General features: G+C 46.0%; 1 protein-coding gene across 1 annotated transcript; it reads left to right on the top strand.

Moving 5' to 3' along the window:
- Nucleotides 1–308: 308 nt before the first annotated feature.
- HDDC2 (HD domain containing 2) lies at nt 309–20,844 on the top strand. The gene is made up of 6 exons (XM_084775413.1): nt 309–464; nt 1,470–1,591; nt 3,061–3,163; nt 7,519–7,587; nt 16,761–16,899; nt 20,492–20,844. The coding sequence occupies exons 1-6, from the start codon at nt 396–398 to the stop codon at nt 20,587–20,589; spliced, it is 600 nt and encodes a 199-aa protein (XP_084631539.1). The 5' UTR covers nt 309–395; the 3' UTR covers nt 20,590–20,844.
- Nucleotides 20,845–22,731: the final 1,887 nt, after the last annotated feature.

Genomic DNA, 22,731 nt, shown 5'->3' with positions numbered 1-22,731 from the left:
GTTTCCAAGAGGCAGCGTTTGCAGGCATTAGCCAGCCTCTTTCTCCTTAGGCCCTTTTGCCCTTAGCATTGAACTGAGATCCAAATAAAAGTTAGCAATGGTGGTAATTTGAGCAGAGACCACGGGAAGTCCAGCCCTGATGGTCCACAAGGTCTGTGGTCTAGAGGGGGAGGAAGTGGGGAGTGTGGGGAGGAGCCCAAGAAGGTTGGGGAGGAGCCCAAGGGTGGGGAGGAGCCTAAGGATGGGGAGGAGCCTAAGGGCAAGGAGTAGCCGGCGGAAGGTGGGGAGGAGCCTAAGGATGGGGAGGAGCCTAAGGGCTAGTAGCCGGCGGAGGGTGGGGAGGAGCCTAAGGACCCGGAGTTGCCTGGCGGCCCCAAGCTCTGATACACTCCAGCATGGCTTCGGCCTCATCTGGCTGCGGGGCCGGGCTGTTGCGTTTTCTGCGGCTGGTCGGGCAGCTCAAGGTGAGCGAGCGGCGCGGCCTGGCCGGGAGGTGGCAGGTCCGACTCTGGCTTGCTCCACGCAGCCTCCCCTCGTTCAGCTCCGCCTTGCGCGGCCTGGTTGTGCCGGGAGGGAGCTGGTGGGGACCAAGGCGAGGCTGGGCTCTAGGGCGCCACAACAGTGGGGCGATGCTGCCGAGCCACATCGGAAGGCTGGGGGTCTCTGCACATGAGCAGTGGAGACCTTCCTCCGTCCTGGTGACTTCCGGCAAAGACTGTTTGAATAATTCAGTTTCAACGTGCACTGGCCTTCCCCTGGCAGAGATGGTGCAGAGACCCCCGATGTTCCAACATCAGCTTATGAAAAACTTTAGGAGCATAGAACTCTCAGGAAAGTGCAGACTCACACGATCAATCACACACCATGATGGGAATAAAAGTCCTGACTGCTGTGGAAATTTCTTTAATGCCTCTGTGTCAGAATTGGGTAGCCTGTCACAGATTTATGTTGAAAATACTCTACTCTTTTCCTATTGTTTGAAATGGGGGACAGCAAAAACCTACTACTCTAGTAGCTAGGACAAATACAGATGCTTTGCTTTGCATTTTTCCTACCTACAATGTAGTTTTGAGAGGAAGTGGGTAGCACAGGCTGGCAGTGTGGAACTGGTGTCTCCACCTGTTGAGTGCTGGGATTCCAGGCGTGCACCACACCACCTGGCTTACTACAAACTGTGTGAGTGTTGTCCCATACTTTCACTTGGGACAGCATATTGGACTTTAGTGAACTTGTGAATTGCAGTTTGCGCGCCCATTTTCACATGTTGAGCACCGTGGTTAGTGTAAATAAAGCATTTTTAAAAATAGGTTTGAAACCATGGCTTGGCTGACACTGTGACTCTGTGGCTATCCTCTGGCATTTTCTTGAAGAACGCTTATCAGTTTTGTTGTTGTTGTTGTTGTTGTTGTTGTTGTTGTTGTTTCCAGTGGTGGCATTTTGTTTGCTTAACTCCTAATCTTATTTGTTAGAGAGTCCCACGAACTGGCTGGGTGTACAGAAATGTGGAAAAGCCAGAAAGCGTGTCAGATCACATGTACCGAATGGCAGTTATGGCCCTGGTGACCCGAGATGACCGTCTTAACAAGGACAGGTAAGTTCTTTGAACACTGATGTTTGTGAAGGTCTCTGGACTCTGTAAGGATTACTTCAGCTATACACTATGTCGGTTTTCTGTTTATAGAGTGTGTGTTGGTCTCCGTGGAAGCAAGTGGGACGTTAGGACCTTGAAGATGAGCATATGTAAATTGTATGTTGGTAGCCATTCCTCAGGCCATGCTGGTAAAGTTATATAGCAATAAGTTTATAGAGGCTATAACAAAGTAGCATCGTTAGCTAATTAATCAGCACACTTAGAATGCTTGGGAACCACAGGGCAAGAGTTTACATAGAACACAGTGAATTAATTGCACAGGCCTTACATGGCTTCAGTCAAAAAAAAAAAAAAAAAAAAGACGTTAGGGTAGGAAATCACCCAATTATTCTAGTGGTAGGGGAGAGCTCCTGTTCTTGGTTGGTCTTTGTGGATCAGACATTGTCTGAGCTGAGGTCTAAAGGGTTGACACACGTCAAGAAGTAGGAGAAGGCACTGCATTCTGAGACGCCAGCAACAAAGCCTTGGTGGTGGGCAAGCAAGTGAGGTTGACTATAGCACAGTGTTCCTTACGGGGTGCAGAGAAGAGTCCTGTTGCTCTCTGCAGATGATGTTAACTTAGGGCATTTTTGTCAAAAAATAAATAAATAAATAAATCAAAAGCACAAGGCAAAAATGAAGTCAGTTGGAGATGAATTAGGTCTGAGATTTGAAGTGGACCAGAAAGAAATTGGAGGCAGAGATCTAGGAGGCTTCGAGGCCTCTTGTTAAATAGGAAGACTGGAGAAGCAAGCGGCCAGCCCTTCTGGGCACCCCCGCCTCATTTCTTGACTCTGTCATTCTGAAAATTATCATCATCAACTGTTAATCCTAGCCATGCGTTAAATGGTCAGTATAGAGCCAGCACATAGTCTGTCACTGGCCTTGTGCATGCTGGGCCAGTACACTACAAGCTGTGTCTCCCTGTTATCTATCTCACATGGATACAAGGAAGAGGAACATAAGGAAGCATTTGCACGAAGTAATTTGGTAAACTTCTGTCACTTGTAAGCCAAAGTCACAGCCCCACCTGTTCAGCTGCATCCGTTACCCCATATATAGATCATTTTGGCAATAGGCCATTGGAGGAAATGATTAATTCTAAATTTTGTATAAGTAAAATATCTCCTGGCTTTGTGGAACCTTTTAAAGTGAGATTTGTGAAATCAACCACTAAAAAAAATCAGTTTACCCTATACTCTCAGTTAGTATGTATAAATAGATCGTATTGTGTTAAATATTCACAAGAAATTTTGATTCAGAACCAATGTTGGCTGGTAGAGTATAATTACTTTAGCAAATACTGTATTAGAATAGCCTACAAGGGGGGGAAGAAAGAAAAATCGTATTAAGTTTTAAAATAGTATAGACAAAGAAACGTGTAGTGAATGTAATTTTGTGTAATTATTCAACATTTCTCGCCTGGTCAGATGTATACGCCTAGCCCTGGTTCATGACATGGCAGAATGCATCGTTGGGGACATAGCACCAGCAGATAACATCCCCAAAGAAGAAAAACATAGACGAGAAGAGGTCAGTGTTGGTCATTGACTCTGCAAAAGACCAGGAGGAAAAGCTGTTGCTCACTGGAAGAAATTTTAGTAGCCTTTTACAGTGAAGGAGGCCACCACCTAGCCAGTGTCAGGAGGGGATGGACGGTCAGGGAGGCCACCACCTAGCCAGTGTCAGGAGGGGACGGTCAGGGAGGCCACCACCTAGCCAGTGTCAGGAGGGGATGGACGGTCAGGGAGGCCACCACCTAGCCAGTGTCAGGAGGGGACGGTCAGGGAGGCCACCACCTAGCCAGTGTCAGGAGGGGATGGACGGTCAGGGAGGCCACCGCCTAGCCAGTGTCAGGAGGGGATGGACGATCAGGGAGGACGTGCCTCAGGGCCTTGGTGTTAAGATGAAGCTCACATGGTAACAGCCAATCAGCTACGTCTGTAGAGAATTTAGTACTCAATAGCTTAGATCTGATGATAATAATGAGGGAAAGGCTAAAAGACAGTCTCAAAGTGTGTTATCCATACTGACTGTTTTTAGGAGGTTAATAGTCTTCTGCAAGCAAGAGATTCTTGGCTGATGAATTGGTTTTAGCTTAGTAGTAGTAGTAGTAGTAGTGGTGGTTGCTTGACAGGATTCCTGTAGAAAGAAAGCAATCTGTTGAAACTCTCAGTCATAGGAAGTAGTTGGCACGTGTACCCAGAGGATGATGGGTAAGGAAGCGTGGCCTGCAGTCAGAGGCTGGAGAAGAAACTCCTCACTCATGAAGCTGGGTGGAGGGGGATTTAGTTTCATTTCTGCATAAATTATGGATATCAGAGTGAAAAGTCATGCTGAGACTGCCGTGGCCTTAGACCGAGGAGCGGACATATGGGGACATGTGCCCGAGAAGAGGCGGTACCCTGTCTCTGTAGAAGTGCAGAAGGATGCTCTCCACAGTAGAGCACGCCGGACACTTCTAGAGAAGAACCACACACATTGTAAAGGAACTGTGGCCACCAGAGGTGGGGGAAACCAGTGACTCCAGACTGCATGGGTCCCGAGAAATGTCGCGGGGGGGGGGCATGGGGGTGGGGGGGAATGAGGGGAATGGGGGGGGGGGAGTGGGGTGAGGAGGATCCCGAGGTCTTGAACAGTCAAGGTGCGGCTGTCTTCCCCAGTGCCACATTCTGGTTAAGAAAAAAGCCTTTCTGGCCCCCGTCAACCTTATTGCTGCCCACTCCTGCTGATTCACAGAGAAAAGAAATGTCACAAGCAGAAGGACCAGGCAGGCCTCTTAAAGAACATGGAGTTCTTGGCAGAGAAACCAAAGGGCCTGGAGAGAGTTGGGGTGCCATTACCCCTTCCTGGCGCTGAGCTGGGCTTGGGGACAGGAAGGTTGGGACTCCTTATACAGATGGTGTTTATGAGCCAGATTCGGCTCTCTGAGACATGCATTAAGATAATTAAATGGAGGCTCCTTCGCCTCAGGAGAGACACCCATAATGTGAACCAGAAATATTGTTGGCCTGGAAATTTCTTGACTGGCAGGCCAGGATTTAAGCTGGCTGAAGGGGCTGAGGGAAGGGGGCGGGGACACGACGGGGATGGACTACGTGGTGAACGGAAGGATGATGACTTTAGTGAATATTTGATAGTAAGATGAAAGGCAGGATGAGGGCATAGAAGACAGAACTCGGGAAGGGGACCACAGGCTACACTTGTAGTCTAATCCCCCTTCCTCCATCGTAACACAAAGCTTTTATTGTATAGCCCGCTCTGGCCGGTGCTGCTTATCAGGGATCAGGATGGAGAGGTTGGACTTAGAGGCTGTGTCTAGCAGTGGCGAGTGACATTCCTTTGCCAAGACAAAAGCTTGTTCAAATGGAGTGCAGCGCCCTGTTATGCTCATATCTGCGAGGGGCAAAGTGGCCGTGGAACTAAGAGGTGAAGGGAGAAAAATGGGACTATATCATGGGAATATTTGGCAGATAAAGTAAGAAATCACTGTGTGTGTGGGTGTGTGTGTGTGTGTGTGTGTGTGTGTGTGTGTGTGTGTGTGTGTGTATGTGTGTGTGTGTATGCATACGTTCAGACCACACTACCCTCTACCCTCTTAGGAAGGCGCCATCTTGCAATTAGGGAAACTGCCAGACAAAAGGGCTGAGTGACCTGTTCAGGGATTGTCAGGAGTAAACGCTAAGCCCAGGTTTAAGACCAGTCTGGATCTAGGATCTGAGTGAGCACTCCCTACCATCATCACTCAGCCTTGTCACAGCATGAGTGGCGAATGGCAGGTGGGGCTTTGCAGGTTCCTGTTATAAAACTGATAAAAAGAGATTTGTTCATTTGATGAAAGCACCACCCTGCTCAGTGGAAGCAGATTCTTGGCATCCTTTGCAAGCAAAGGAAGAAGCTCGGGGACATTGTCCTTCAGAATTTATGACGATGACTCAGTGAAAGTGCAGAAGTGAGGGCTTAGCTCATTTCTAGGGCCTCCAGTAAAGTTAACATCAGAGAATTAATTCTAAGCAGCAGGCATGATTATCATTGTTAGCTGTATGGTTATTGTGAGGTCCTGTTTGGGCCACCAGATTTCACAAGCCCTCCTCTCTACATGAACAGCTACAGGCAATCAACAGCTGCTGAGGGCAGAGAACCGGTCTTCTCCAGGGATGTGGCCCTCACTAGGGCCCAATCCCAACCAGTCAGCTCTACAGACACACACACGCACACACACGCACACACACACATACACACACACACACACACACACACACACACACACACACACCTTGTATATACATGTGTGTATACCCATAATAATAAAGAGGGGTCACACATCTGAGAGGGAGTGAGGGAACACAAAAGGAGTTAGGAGGGCAAAACCAGGGGATAGAAGTGATATAATTATTGTACTTACATGTGAAATCCTCAAAAAATGGTTTTTAAAAGTACAATTCTCAGTATATAACAAGTTATATTGATAAGTTTAAATCCAGAAAATCTCAGGTTTAAAAAGATGAAAGCAACATATTTGCTGCGTTTTGTTTTTCAAAGAACACAACGATTTTACTCAGTAAGAAGCTTTTTAATAAGTCAGTATTTGGGTGGTGTGACCTCCAAAAAGCTAATTCAGTCTTGGGATGCGTTCATATGAGTAACGTCTCTTGCATGAGGGAGACAAAGGGTGTGTTTTGTTCTGCCGTGTTCCATGCCAGGGCGGTCAGCTAAGAAGAGGCACAAAATCACTCCTCTTCAAAACAAAGTGTTTAAGCATGTACTCTAAATAGATTGGACTTCAATATGCCTGTACACAAATATATTTTGAGGACTTCTAAAATAAAATAAAACAAGAAATAAGCCGGGCAAGGGTGGTGCACGCCTTTAATCCCAGCGCTCGGGAGGCAGAGGCAGGAGGATCTCTGTGAGTTCGAGGCCAGCCTGGTCTACAAAGCGAGTCTAGGACAGCCAAGGCTACACAGAGAAACCCTGTCTCGAAAAACAAAAACAAAACAAAACAAAACAAAAATCTGTTTCTGGAATAGTGTTTATGGAGACAAAATATAAAAATGCATTTTCTCATTTATACTGCTGAGATTTACAATAAAGAAACAAGAATGCAAGTATGAGATTCACTTCATCCCACTCAGGGTGATGTGATGCTATAGTTCTGTGACTGAGCAAGCCACTCCGGGTGGTGACACCACTCATAAGAGCAAATTGCCGGTATTGGTAAATAATGCACTTGGCTGTAGACGCAGTTGTATGCTGTAGGATGTTTTTTCCTCCAATATCTTATAAATATACACACTTATCCATTTTCATTTTTATTGGTTTTCTCCAATTCATTGTCTTATTTTATATGAGACCTTGCTATTACTGAAGTTGATGCTTACAGCTTATTTCTTTGAAAGAGTTTAGCCTCTGGTTAGCACCAGAATAAAATAAGAGGTAGACCAGATGAGGTAGAAGGAATTTAAGGCCATTTGGAAGCAGGTCACCCTTGAAAAGATGTGATATTTTCATGAGTACTAGAATGATTGAAGCGAAGGAAGAGACTGGACTGAAGGTACCATGTAGGACTTAGGAGCATTTATTAGTGAGTAGAGAGCACCTTTTCCCCTTATGTCCCCTCATTCACTACTTTGCTCTGGGTTTTGTATAATGTCACTTGTGGTGACAAAGGTGTCTTTATTTACACTCTGCTGGACACATCATAGAAAGGGCCCAGAGTGGCCAGCATTGAGTTGCAAGGTCATCCCCGCAAACAGTTGGAACCAGTAAAGGCCAATTTATTCTCCTGGGATTTAGTCAAAAGCATCTGAGTCCCTTGTTTGGCTTTTGTGGACTAACTATTGACTTAGGAAGATGAATGTAATGGAATTAATGGGTTCTTATTTCAGGAGGCTATGAAACAGATAACCCAGCTGCTGCCGGAGGACCTCAGGAAGGAGCTCTATGAACTCTGGGAGGTGAGTACACGGACTGGGCTGGTTTTGTTTTTGTTTTTGTTTTTGTTTTTAACCTGTTGTTACTGAATTTATACAGCCTACCCATGATTCAGTTGCTTTGATTATGTTAATAGTCTCTATCTAATTTACTGTTGTTTTGCCTCCCAGCTGCTTCAGAAATTTCTCTGTGCTGATAGGAATTTCTCTTTGTCGTTGGCTCTACTTCTCTTTTTTAAAAATATATTTTATTAATTTATTCATATTACATCTCAACTGTTATCCTATTCCTTGTATCCTCCCATTCCTCCCTCCCTCCCGCTTTCCTCTTACTCCCCTCCTCTATGACTGTGACTGCGGGGGACCTCCTCCCCCTGTATATGCACATAGGGTATCAAGTCTCTTCTTGGTAACCTGCTGTCCTTCCTCTGAGTGCCACCAGGTCTCCCCATCCAGGGGACGTGGTCAAATATGGGGCACCAGTGTTCGTGTGAAAGTCAGACCCCATTCTCCACTCAACTGTGGAGAATATCCTGTCCATTGGCTAGATCTGGGTAGGGGTTTGAAGTTTACTGCACGTATTGTCCTTTGGTTGGTGCCATATTTTGTGCAGGATCCCTGGGCCCAGATCTGCCCCTCATAATGTTCTTCTTGTAGGTTTCTAGGACCCTCTGGATCCTTCTATTTCCCCATTCTCCCATGCTTCTCTCACCTAGAGTCCCAATAGGATGTCCTCCCCTCTGTCCCACTTACAGCTCTTGGTACACTGGTGCATGGTGCTTGTGTTCCAGATGCTTGGTCTACAGCCATATGTCAACACCTGATTCTTTTATGTGTGTGCACGCACGCCCGCATGCTGTTTGTGCATAGGTGCATGTATGTATCTGTGAGTGTGGAGGCCAGAGGGCAGCTTTAGGTGTTCCTCTGCCTTGTTTTTGAGCAAGCTCTCTCACTGGCCATTGAGCCTCTAGGGATTCGCATGTCTTCCTCTACCCTGGATTACAACCTTGCTTTTTTTTTTTTTTTTTCTCTCCCCACTTTGGTTCTGGGGGTTGAATTTAGGTCCTCTTGTTTGTAAACTAAGCACTTTGCCAACTAGGCCATCTGCCCAGCCCCCATTTGTGGCTTTTAAAACACGTAAATGACACACTTAAAACAAGGTGGATGACCTGTGAGGGAAGACACCTAATGTCCCCCGGACTCCACGTGGCTGTGGGGTAACTCAGAACTGAGATTCCATCCCACCTCACTCACATAGTCTGGGACCTTGAGTACTGTCCTTGGATGGAAGCTGTTGCCCGTCTATAAAAGAGCAGGGTGAAGTCCAGGTGGAGGGTGTAGAATGAGCCCATTGGAGCAACGGCTTTCCCTGTGCTTGCTCCTCGCTGTGGGGGATGAGGTTGAAAAGAAAGAGCAGGAAGAGGGGAAAGGCAACAAGTAAGTGTCTTCTGTCATTCTTTCTTTTCTTCAGTATTTCTTCTGTCTAGAACACAAACATCTCCTTAATGGGGCTCCTCCCATGGCTCTCTTTCTTATTCTTGGACAGCCCTGTCTACACACACACACACACACACACACACACACACACACACACACACCCTGTCTATGCACACACACACCCTGTCTACACACACACACACACACACACACACACACACACCCTGTCTATGCACACACACACCCTGTCTACACACACACACACACACACACACACACACACACACACACACCCTGTCTATGCACACACACACCCTGTCTACACACACACACACACCATGTCTATACACACACACACACACACACACACCATGTCTATACACACACACACCCTGTCTATACACACACACACACACACACACACACACTCCCCATGAATTCTCACATTCCCATCCGATCCCTCCCCTATGCCTATGCCTTCTGCCTTCTGAATCACATTACGTATCCAGGCCCCTACCCCTCTCTTCCTCTCCTGTGAGGTCCCTTCCCACTACCTCCTACGCTGGGGCAGATGGTCATGAGGAAAATGGGACAGGCCTGGGGCTGAAACCTTGAGCAGCTCTTTCTCCATGCCTCTATCTATTTATCTGTGATGTGGCAGGATATAGACAAGGGGATTAAAGTAATTCGTGCGTGTAAAACACTCAGAATACACCAAGTTCTAGCTCCTGTCTCTAATCCACACAGCCTTATTTTGTCTGCCTTCAGCACCTATGTTTCAATGTTGGTTTAAGAAATTGGTATATTCAGAATTTAGGCTAATACTTGCTACATAGAATATCCCACTTGGTAGATATTTGAAGTGTGGTCACCACAGATGTCCAGCATTTTAGGGGATTAGAGATCCTGGATTATAATTTGTCTTTCACCGTAAAAGTAAAATTGTGTTTCTATAAACCAGGAGGAAGTTACACTTGTTTTGTTTGTTTCCAAAAGTGCCATTGGAAGCTGTGATTGTGGTTACACTCTGTATCATAAAAATAGCATAGGAAAGTAGCTACCTGCCACCTGTATTGTGGTTTTATTTGTTTTGTTTTCGAGATAGGTTTCTCTGTGTAGCTCTGGCTGTCCTAGATCTCCTCTGTAGACTAGGCTGGCCTCGAACTCATAGAGATCTGCCTCCCAAGTGCTAGTAGGATTATATCGTTTGATGCCCAAAGCACACATGGAGCCAATACCTAACCATTCATCAGGGCATCATCTTCCACCTGAAATTTTTTTCTCAGTGCTGTCATATATCAGTCAGTTAGCGATGCGGGTCGGTTAAAGAGTTCCCTGTTTACAGAGGTCCCCTCACCTACCCTCAGAGTACAGCAATGTGAAACTCATGGGTCCTGGGAGCAAAAGCCAGCAGGATGTCAGAGAAAGTAAGGCATGGAAAAGAGACGTCACAGATGGCAGGCCTTCCCTCAGAACCAACATTCCCCCACTTTCTTCCCTTTCTCTTCCTTTTTATTCTCCATTTTCCTGACCTAGGAGGGCTAGTCCCTCTGTTTAGGAAACCCTAGCCCCGGCCACTTGGTGAGCTGTCTTTTTCAGTCACACCTGCAGGTGGCAGAGTGCTGTGTTGGCATCCCTTCCCACCTGTTCCTGAACAGGCCCAGGCACTTCCTGTAGTCTCTGGGTGTCCACTGCTCTTTTGCTACTCTTCCCTTCACTTTTGTGTTTGTTTTTAATTAGCAAAGTAGAGGCTGTCTAGGCGGGGACGTTTCCAGCTTTGTACTAGCTTGTGTAGATGGTCATGTGACTTTTTTTTTTTAAAGTAGGTCTCCCCATTTGCCACATTTCCCTACTTCATTTCATGACTAAACAGCTAAAGATTATCCGTACTCCCCAACTCTGTTCTTGGAGGCTCACTGGACTATGGCTGCTAGCCTCACCTGTCACTACTTTTGCTAAAAGCACACGTGGCTTCTGTGTGGCCTACTCCAAGCCCTCTTTAGCCTCTGTGCCTTCTGGCACTTGGTGGCATGAGAGTCTCCACTGGTCTCTGGTACATTTTTATTTTGTTTCTGTTTTTCTTTGTTTTCTTTCTTTCTTTGTTTGTTTCCTTCCTTTCTCCATCCTTTCCTCTCTCCCTCCCTCTCTTTCTCTTTCTTTCTTTCTTCTTCTTTTTCTTTCTTTCCTTCTTTCTTTCTTTCTTTCTTTCTTTCTTTCTTTCTTTCTTTCTTTCTGTGTGAGTAGTAGTATGTGTATGTGCCTGTTAGTGCATGTGCAAAGGGCAGAGGAAGCTGTTGGTGTCCTGGTCTGTGACTCCACCTCTTCCTCTTGAGACAGCATCTTTCGCTGTACCTGGAACTGCACTGGAGCCAGTGGCCCCAGGCTCCCTCCTCTCTCCATCCTGCCCCAGGACTGGGATACAGACACAGTGCACTCAGCCATGGCAGGCTTTTATGTGGGTTCCAGGGTTCAAGCTCAGATCCTCGTGTATGAGCAGCAAACAATCCCATGCCCTGAGCAGTCTCCCCAGACTCCCATCCCTGCTTTCCCTTGTACCTTTCTAGTTGTTTCTTTTGAGCTGTTTCTATAAATGCTCCTCTTTCTTCACCCATCTTCAGACTGTGTCTCCCTCATGGCACTGTGGGCTCCTTTCCTCTTTACATCCCTGTTGGGCTTTACTCCTTACCTGCTGATTTTTCCACGTAGCCTCCAGAACAATATTTCCCTTAAATACCCTACTCAGAACCAAGAGCCCAATACACAGGCCCATCTGTGCATGCACAGGACCCCCAGCTTCTAAGCTTCACATCCATGGTAATTCTCATTATTATTATTATTATTATTATTATTATTATTATTATTATTATTTTCTATTTTTACTTTTAACAAAATCTTTCTTCCTCTTCCCTTTCCCTTCTCGTTCCCCCTTCCTCCTCCTCCTCCTCCTCTTCCTCCTTCTTCATCTATGTAAACCACTCAAAGCCGTGCAAACTCAATGGATAACGTAGTGAGCTGCTAGAAGCGTAACATCCCTGTAGCTTGCACTCAGGTCCATACCTGGAACATCGTCCTTTGCCCCGGAAACCTGCGTCTGTGCCTGATACAAATCCATCACCTCCACACACCACCTGTATGCCTGGAGTACTCATAACTGGATCCTGTTATTTGTTTTTAGCACATGTGGCTTGTCCCCTGTGATTGTATACAGCTTGAACTCCTAAGAATGTTGCTCGGGTGACTCATCTTCACCCTCAGGGTGTAAGCTGTCTGATGCTCTGAGGAAAGTTGGCTACTGCATGAGACTTCAGCCCGTCTTATTTATAGGCTCTATTCTGCATGTCCCACCACCTCTAGATCGGTGACAGTACACAATAATTGCTTTTTCTTTGTGCTTGTATTCTCTAAGCCTTTGGAGGCCACAGGAAGGTAATACTCTAATGTTTTTATTTTACATGGTTTTGTTCTTCCCCCTCACCGACTCTGTTGTTGCAATGCTCACAGGAAAAGTGAGCAAATATGATTGAAATGTGATGACGGCAGGAATGGTCTTGCACCAGCCGCATCCCTGGCACAGCCCACCCAGATGGCTCACTTCTAGGCCTTATGCCAATTCCTGAACAGTTTGGTTGCTTGAGATTTATCTGTAGGCGATTCTTCAGAAGGGCTCCTAGGGCAGTGTCCCCTGACTTCCTACACTTAACTCCGTTCCTCTGAGGTTTTATTTTTATTTATTTATTTATTTTGTCAGTACAATTCAGTTTCTCTGGATATAAAAATCCCTAACTCACAGGTTTTTTTTTTTCTTGAATATTTTAAGTATGTTTCTCTCATTTTCTTCTAACATGTAAGTCATTGCTGTCAAAGTCTAGTTATCATTTTATCTTCATTATATGATAGACTCTATTCTTACATGTGAATCCAGAGAATTTCTTTTTCTTTTCTGTCTGGAATTTTTTATTGGAATATATCTCTGTATTGATCATCGTGTTAATTTGCTTAGGTATTTAATCTGTGTTTTTAGCATACTTTTGAAAAAAATATAATTGCAAGGATGTTTTATTGACATCTAGTTTTTCTTTCTTTCTCCTTTTTTAATGTTTTTTTTTTTTATTTTTAAAAAATTTCTACTACTCCTATAGGATTCTGTTAGGTCTTTTTTGCCAGATGCCAAGGTTTGTCAGTTTCTCTGAAACCCTTTGTATCTTAATTTTTTAAAACGGTTAAAGGTAACCTCCATTTTAGCTTCATTTCTCTTAGGCATATTTATTGTGCTCAGTTGGCCTCAGGTTCCACATCACTCGGATTTCTTTTCTAAACCAACATTTATCTCTATAGATTATTCTTTAATGTCTTACTTTACCTGTGTCTTTTGGTTCTTTGGGGGTAGTTTGTTGTAGGTTTGATCCATTTTTAAATCTGAAACTGTCTTTCTGATGTGAGTGTAGGGCGTGTTACTTCCCACTATGCTTTCTCAGTTTGTGTGGGATCTGATCACTGTGATTTTCTGTTGCTCATCTTGGTTTGAAAGTATATTTCCTGAGCTGATAGAAGGAGACTGAGTTCAGATCTCTGTCCCTAGGGAAGGTGGTGGTGGTGGTGGTGAGGTGTGTGTGTGTGTGTGTGTGTGTGTGTGTGTGTGTGTGTGTGTGTGTGTGTGTTAATGTAATATTAGGGAAATGTTGACACTTGTTTTTAGGGATTTCCTACCCCTGTTTCCCAGTCCCATTTTTATCCAGGCCTTTTCTGTTTTAACCTTAATAACCTTTACTCCGCTCAGTTTTGCTTCTCTTTGTCAGCATAGGTCCCTGTCCTGGTAAAAGGTGACCCAGAGTTCAGACAGGGGAGCATCTTAGGGTTGGACAGGCCTTGCATAAGCCCCTAGCTCATCGACTAGTAGGGTGCATAGATTCTGGCCCAGCATCTGTCTGCACACTTGACTGTTGGACTGTTTGAGTGTGTCTTGTACCCCAGTGTGTTCTTCGGTCAGATGCCGGTCTTCTGCAGGGCTTGTGGATGTAGGTGGGCTGTCTCACTTGCATACAGTTTTATTTTACTTATTTTACTTCCTTATTAACATTTCTCAAATCCTTCCACATTTACGTAGCCTTGCTGCCATGATGTTAGACCAGGCTGTAATATTTTTGTTAATGCGACAAAGTCTTGGAACTCGATTTCCCTGCTCCTAGCTTAGCTGGTATCCAGACTGCAGGTTAGATTCATCTTTCTGAACATCAGGTCTGAATCTGCCTCTTCCCACTGAGAACCCTCCATGATGCCTGTGATGCACAGGAAGGTGCGATTCCATCCGGGAGGCCCAGGCCCTACAGGCACAGACCCTCGCTCCCACACTTCCCTCCTTATTCCTTTCACTTTCCACTTCTGCCCTATGACTTTCCAGCCTGATGTTAGAAACAGCTCTAGGTAATTTTTTAAAAGTCAGAATACCTCTCACCCCAAGAGCTTGGTCTGTAGTGTTCTTTCCCTTCTTTGCCTGACCCTGACTTAAAAAAAATTATTAAATGTATTTATTGTCCTTGTTCGTGTGTGTGCACACGTGTGCATGACACGGCACATGGATAAAGGTCAGAGAACAACTGATAGTTGGTTCTTTCTCTCCATCATCCATGTTGCAGTGATCAAATTTGGGTCACCAGGCTTAGTTTTCCTGCTGAATGCTGAGACAGGTCACCAACCCCATGCCTTTTCACTGAAAGATAAAACTGGAGAATACTTTTACAATTAACTTTTCAGGAAAAAAATCACCCAGTTCCATGTCTTTTTTAAGTCTTAGGCAAATTCATTAGAGCTCTCTGTACAATTGGTTGTATTGGTTTGCTTGCTGTGATAAACTCCATGAACAAGAGCAACCAGGGGAGGGAAGGGTTTATTTGCCTTGTGTCTTAGTGATAGTTCATCACTGGGGGAAGTTGAGATAATAAGTGAAGCAGGAGTAGAGGCAAGAACCACTGATGAGGAGCACTGCTTCCTGGCTTGCTCAGTTGGCTTCCGTACGCAACCCTGGACTGGTACCTGGGTCCCACACTCGGGCCCACAGGCCATGCTGATGGAAACAGTTCAGTCTGGAGTCCCTCTTCCCAGGTGACCCCTGACAAACTGACCAGCACAACATTGTACTATAGTTCCTAACACACTTTTGAAAGACTTTTTTTTTTTTCTCACTTTGAACAGAAAAGAAATTCTAGATTGGTTTGCTTAGAGTATTCAGTTTCCTTTGGCTAAATTGTGAATTTGGATATATTTAATGTAACTATATAACTATGAATTTTAATGAACACTTAAATAGAATGTAATTTTTAAAAGTGCCTTTGAGATAAAGCAAAAATATATTAGGCTTCATGGTTAAACAGTTCCTCTGTGTAAGATCCCTCTTACCAAATTCAAATGGCTGCCTTTGTAAGGACACAGCGGCTTCAAATCCAACTAAGAAATCTTTCAAAAATCTGTATCATGTCTGGCTGCTGTGACAGGCTTATTATCTGAACACATCTGGGGTGGAATTACAAATGAGTGTTCTATGGGAAACCAGTTGGGAATAATTTGGTCTTAATAGAAGAATGATCCTGTGTAGAATTAATTGGAACTTGTGGCAGGTGATATGATCTGCTCTGAGGAGAAGCCACCCCACCTCCCCCTCCTTCCCAACCTCCCAACCCCCACCATCCCCCCCCCCCCCGCCATCCCCCCACAGCAGGAAAACTCTGTTTTACTCAGGGGGGAGGGACAGTGGGAAGAGAAAAGGGAGAAATGTTTCTCCCCTTCCACCAGATTCACCATCTCCTGCCACCAAGACACACATATACAGTAAAATCCAAAGAGTCTCTCTAACGGCCCCAGTAGTTATACCCAGAGGAACCTGACTAATTACTCTAGGTGGACCAGAAGGACAAAGATTTCCAGGTAACCTTGTAATGAAAAGTAATTAGCAGAGGTGTTAATTACGTCAGAGGACGCACTATCGGGTGGGAAACGAGGAGGGAGTGCAGATATGCAAATATACTCTTATACTTCCGGAAGTGTAAGATGTAAAACATCTTGACGTTAACTAGATCTAGTCTACTCAGCTCGAGTGGGTGAAAGGGTTGGGCCTTTGGGCTGGGAGGGAGCTCAGTTTGTAATGTGCTGGCCGTACAGGCATGAGGACTTGAGTTTATCCCTTAAGCACTTACATGTCAGAGGAAGGAAGGGAGGGAGGGAGGGAAGGGAAGAGAAAGAAAGGAAAGGAAAGGGGAAAGGGAGAAAGGAAGGCAGGAAAACTAAAAGCAAGTATGATCGACTATGCCAGCAATCTTAAGTTCATGGAGGCAGAGATGGGCAGACCCTTGCTTCACTGGCCTTCTAGCCCACATAGCAAACAAACCACAGGGTGATGAGAGCTTTTGTCTCTGTCTCCAACAAGATGCACAGAAATTATAAAAATATCCATCTGCACACCCATGGACACATACACATACATTAAATTTATTTAAAAGAAAGGAAGGAGGGAAGGATGTTGATCTTGAAACCAAGACAGGAAGAAAAGAATTTGGCAGTGTGTAAGATAAAGAAATGAGCCATCCAGGGCATCATGTGGCATCTGTGGAGTGATTACAAATGTCCTTGTATGGAGTCCTAGTGCTAAACGGAATCTTCAAGTCAGGGTTCTCTAACTACTGGGTACACGGTGCTGAACATGCATTCCCTAAGCCGCATCTCTGACTCCAGGCAACCTAACCGTGCCCTTTCCATGCCCCGCTCCTCAGGAGTACGAGACACAATCCAGTGAAGAGGCCAGATTCGTGAAGCAGCTGGACCAGTGTGAAATGATCCTTCAGGCCTCGGAATATGAAGACACGGAGAATAAACCTGGGCGGCTCCAGGACTTCTTTGATTCCACAGCAGGTACCCAAGCTCGGAAGCGTTTTTGATTGGTTGGTTTAGTTTGGCTTAATCTCAGTGTGAGCACTGATGGTATGTTACTGAGCCCCCACAACGGTTCCGTCTTCTGCCCTTTCAAAGTAAAAGAAAGTGGTAATGGTGGGATGGCTAGCTGAGATGCCAGTGGCCCTCGGGAGCCCTGCCGCTTTGACATCTGAGCACCATGCTCGCGTTCTGCTTCTGCCAGCTGCCAGCTGCTGGTCTCTTGACGTCTCAGAGCCCGTGCCTCATCTGAAAAATGGGAACCAAAATTCCAGTTTTAAGTCCAAGGTTGGTTTTCAGGGGGAGATAATGTGAGTGAAAGGGCTCTGATGTGTTAGTCTTTTCAAGATATAAGGTTGGGGTGGGAATAGTGAGTGACTTAAGAGAGGTCTTCCACCTCCTCCCACCGGGTGAGCATCACCATCAGTGTAGTGCCTCATAGCGCAGCCCTGAGCTCATGAAGCCCGGCTTTGAATCTTGCTAGTGGCACACATAACTGTAAATCTCCAATTAACCCACTCAGGCTCTCTAAGTCTTTGTTTACTTTCCTTTACAGTGGAGATAGCTAAGCCTTGTGCTCTGTATGCCCGCACTCAGGAGGTAGATACAGATGGGGTGAGTCTGAGGACAGGCTCAGCTAAATAGTAAGTCTGTTTTCAAAAACCAGAGCCAGAGGTGTATAGTTCAGTAGCTGAGCACTTACTTGCCTGGCATGTGAGAGGCCCCAAGCTCAACCATCCAGTATAACATGGGGACACCAATAAGACCTCCGTTATGGGACTGAGTCAGGGTGCAGGAGGATAGTGTGCGTGATCTGCTCAGAGCAGCACCTGGCACTGTTAGCTGTCTTTATGTTGACAGTTTAAAAAGCGAGGAGCCACGCCCACTGTGTTAGAGATTGGCATTCTTATAGCTTCTTCAAATACAAGTCCTTGTCCATTACCTGGGTGCCCTTTAGAATCAGTCTATTTACCCTGAGAGGGCTGTAAGGATGGGCCTTTCTCTGCTATGTCCCCTCCTCTGTTCCGGCCCTCCCCAACCCCCCCACCTCCACCACCACCCCTGTGTGGGGGTGTGGCCTCACCAAACCCATGAGAGTCCAGACTCACAGACTAATCTCCAAAACGCTATTTGCATGAGAACGCAGCCGCCTGGGTTTCCTTTTTCTCTTTTTCCAGCTCCATTTCCTCTGCTGTAGACATACTGGACTGCTACCGTGACCTCCCTTGCAGCTATAAGCATCATCTCATCTTTTGGGGGGGCAGAGGACAGGGAGGAGTGGACTGGGATCCAGTTTGGGACTTCGGGCATGTTAGATGAGCACTCCACTCCAGACCTCTGCCGCTAGGCTGATAGCTTTATTCTAGAAACACGTGCTTTTCCTCTTTCTAAAACATAAAAATCCTGACACTTTTGACAGACCTAAAAAAGTCCTGGGCCACACAGCCACCTCTGTTTCCGGCACCCTTCCCTCATCTTCCCTGGGAGACGTCATTGCTGCAGCCTCATAGTCAGTCGCCCCCTGGTTCTCTTCTTTTGTTGTTAGCTTCAGTTACTGCAAACAGAACACCCAGGATGACCCACTTAAAATGAGGAAGGTTTACTTCCGCTCATAGTTTTAGTTTGCGATTGCTTGGCCCATTGCTTTGGGAGGTGGTCCATCACGGCTGGGTACATGCTGGAGTACAGCTCATTACCTCACAGCCAGAAACTTGAAACAGCAGAAGAAGCCGAGCTCTAACTTCTCCTTCAAGGCCGCAACTTTGTAGCTTCAGGTTTTGAAGGCTCCACCCCTTCTCTGCGCATCCTCTGAGTTCCTTTCCGTCATATAGCTGCCAGGAGCAAGTGGTTCTGACAGCAGCCACAGAGCGTGGGATGTTGCCGTTGTGGCTCTTGACCTTCATGGTGTGCTGCTGGCTCATGTTCTAAGTGACAAGTGGGCTCCGAGTAGCATATTTCACCAACAACTTAAAATGCAGGCCATGCCAGTGCCGTCTTTGCACTTTACAGTCAGCTCTCTTCCTTTGTCTTATATTCACAGGCAGAGAAAGTAGAAAATGAGACGCAAGCAGAGTCAGATGTGAGTTCAGGGATGCCTAGCTCAAAGCCTGTTTCGTAAAGCCCAGACAGACAGTGACTTGCCAACAGCCGAGCTGACGCCAAGATTCACCTCATTTGCACGTCAGCGCTTTGCTTCCATTAAAAAGCTGGTAAATGAATATAGCGTGGCTGATGGGAGGAAAGGTTTCTCTTCGTCTCAGAGACAGCTGCTGATGGCAGGCTCATTTCTAAGCACACGTGCGTAAGATAGAGACCAGGTGCTCTGGAAGCACTGGAGGAAAGGGAGGCAGCGCAAAATGATAATTATATTAGCATTTTTTAAAAATCGAAAATTAAGCCGGGTGTGTTGGCGCACGCCTTTAATCTCAGCACTCAGGAGGCAGAGGCAGGCGGATCTCTGTGAGTTCCAGGCCAGCCTGGTCTACAAAGTGACACCTAAGCTGTTACACAAAGAAACCCTGTCTGGAAAAAGGAAAAGAAAAAAGGAAAAATAAAAAATAAAAAATTACTAGTTAAAAAAGGTTTCATTTAACAAAAAAGCATGAAGATACATGTAAACGGCAACTATTACAATTTAACTGTTTCTTTTTTTTTCCCTTTTTTTATTAATTTATTCTTGTTACATCTCAATGGTTATCCCATCCCTTGTATCCTCCCATTCTTCCCTCCCTCCCATTTTCCCCTTATTCCCCTCCCCTATGACTGTTCCTGAGGGGGATTACTTCCCCCTGTATGTGCTCATAGGGTATCAGAGACTTAACTGTTTCTTTTTATTACATTTATTTATTTGACAGCAGCTGAGGGTATGCCATAGCACGTGTGTGGGAGTCTAAGCACCACTCTCTGGAGTTGGTTCCCCCCCTCCCATAGGGTCAGAAGTAGATTTTAGGTCATCAGACTTGGTGGCAAGTCCCTTGACATGATGAGTCATCACCGTACTACAACAGTTTTCAAGAGGGCCTGGGGCTGGGACTTCAGGTTTGCTTTTCTCCTAATTCCCATCACAGCTCTGTACTCTTTTTTTTTTTTTTTTTTCCTGTCCCTGCTTTTGGGAGCAGCAGGTGTCATAGCTTATTAGCTGGATACCACCCATATGAGATATCTATGAAGATTTATAATGGATGAGGGTGTGGTTACTGCCCAGAGCAGAAGCCTGGGAGGGCTGAGGGGCGGGGACAACAGCAGACCAATTGTTATGTAAGTACTGGGAAAAACAGACCTGCCTCCTCCTCTCTCTCCACACGCACCCTCAAGCTTCCCCTGTGGTTTCTGGTAGAGGCACTCAGGTTTCCTCTAGTCCTGCCTAACCGGTAGCTCTTCGCTTGATTCTCATCCTCGTTCCCTGGAGAAAGTGGTCTCCTTTATCCTTTCTTGAAACCCAGAATCTCCTGCTCTGAGGTCTAACCCAGCTCACAGAACAGAGCCCCGGACAGCAGTGGGGTCACAGTGAAGAAGTTGGAGAAGTCTTCCTCAATACAGAAATGTCTTTCTTTTCTTTCCCCCCGCCACTCAGGAAAATTCAGTCACCCGGAGATAGTCCATCTTGTTTCTGAGCTGGAGGCAGAGAGAAATGCCAGCATGGCCAGGGCCGCTGCAGAGCCAGCCTCCTGAGCTCACCTGGCTGCTCTGCGGTGAGGCTTTCTTTCTCTGCTTCCCGGTCGTGTGTTGTTCCACTGTTGGCCTGGAGCTTTCCAAGATAATCTGTTTTCCCGCTGTCTGGATTTGAACAAGGAAATGTGACACAATCCAAGCCCTAAAAGAAGCCACAAGTCGGACGTGGTCAGGAAGATGCTGTGGATGAAGAATCAAGTGGAGCATGCCTTTTTGTGTGTGTGAATTAAATAAATGTTAAACACTCCAAATTTTGCCTTCTGTTTCACGTTTTCAATTCTTTTATTTGGGCTAACTAGCCTCTATCCTTGAAGAGCAGTTTTACTGGAAGTTAGAAATTATTATTGTTGTTGTTGTTGTTTTTCAATACAGGCCTTCTCTCTGTAGGTGTGCCTGTCTGGGACTTGCTTTGTAGACCAGGCTGGCCTGGAACTCACAGGATTAAAGGCCTGCACCACCACTCACAGCCTATTAAAATTACTTAAAAGACCAGCTTTGTCTTCAGGTGCAGCAGGGAACTACGTCTGCGCATGTTAGTCCCGCTTGGTCACCCCGGTGAGATACCTTTACCACACAGCCACTGACTTTCATTGCTGTTTGAGAGAACGTTTCACTCTGGCTGCTCCCGGCCACCCGGCATCTTCCTCCTTCCCAAGTGCTTAGCGTTACAGGTATGTGGCACAGTGCCCAGCTTGAGCCAGGCTTTTTGATTTTACTGTGTGCTGCTTCAGGCCTCTGCCTGTAGATTTCTAATGCTGCTAACTGGCCTGCCCTTCTTCCCAGGGCTTCATCCTCTGAGGAAGTAAACTAGGGCATGATTATTTCCAGCGCCCTGTGTCCTCCCCTCCTTTTTTTCCCCTCTCTGATTTAATATCTTGGTTATAATAATGATCATGAGTGGAGATAAAAAGTGTTGCTGAAGTCATTGCACCAAAAGTAGGTGTAAGACTGAGACCTCTAGAGAGATCTCTAGTCTATTCCCGGAGTCCCCACTGAGAGACGGAGTCCGTTGTCGATGCAAATGCGTAGGAATAGGAATTTATTGAGCCATCGAGATGGGGTCTGTCCAGCTCTTTCAAGCTGCAGACCCTGAGAAGCAGAGGCATGGGCCTTTTATAGGTTTTAGACAAAGAACTGGGTTTTACAGTATGTGATTGGTTGGTATTTGGGCAGAAAAGCTGCGAGCAGGGAGTTACAAGTCTTGGCATTTGGTGGTTGGATAATGGGTAGACAGGCAGGTTAACCTATGGAAAAGATTGGTTGAAGCAGTCACAGGGGGTGTTTAGGAACTTTTTTAGTTGGGGAGGGGTAGTGGAAATTTTAAACACAGCTGGTTGTCCTTGAGTCCTGCTGGACCCTGAGCACAGACTGAGGCCTTGAGTCAAGTTGGACTCTTTAAGGTTTTTTTCTGGCCCTGCCACACACACACAGTGATCAGATGTCTGTCTGTATTTGGTTCAAGCTGGACCCTCTAGAAATTTACATGCTTTGGCCTTAATGGGGGTCTTTAAGGGAGCTGTTCCTTCATAGGTATCTACCAATGTCACATCTCCCTTTTATTTCTCTTTGGTGGGAGTAACTACCCAGTCCACATCCCTTTACTTGTGTACTCTATCGAAAAGCGTAGACAGGATGGCTGTCTGCACAAGCCTGCCTGGTAGGTAATGCAGCATGGCGCGATGGGACCTGTCCCTTCATGGAAGTGTCATCTTCCCCTGGAAGAAGGCCTGGGAAGCTGGAAAGGAGCATTCTAAGCAGCCTTTCTCGGGAGACTCCTTGCAATATCCATGGATACCCAGTCTGCAGGAAGCTAGGTCCGCGATCTCTGCACAAGTCACACACGTCTGCGTGTGTTTACTGAGCTGAAAGGTAAAGCAAGTGGAAATGCTATTTGCGAGGGTTGGAATAGTGGGAAAAGAGTTCTACCTGTGAGTGTTGTGGAGCCTTTTCTATTGGTTTGAAATTTCACACAGAATAACCCCACGTGCAGTTCTGGTGTTTGCAACGGAAACGGAAGCGTTTCCATGGCCCTGGCCTTTGATTTCCGATGTTCTCCTCCTGCAGTTTTCATGAACAGTTAGGACTGTTCGGAGGTGCCAGGAGCCTCTGCTGGCTCAGACCATGCACCCTTTATCCTTATCT

Source organism: Acomys minous, assembly GCF_964271855.1.
Source record: "Acomys minous genome assembly, chromosome: 3".
NCBI lineage: Eukaryota > Metazoa > Chordata > Mammalia > Rodentia > Muridae > Acomys > Acomys minous.
Note: the sequence above shows the minus strand (reverse complement) of the source record. Positions and strands in the feature narration are given on the sequence as shown.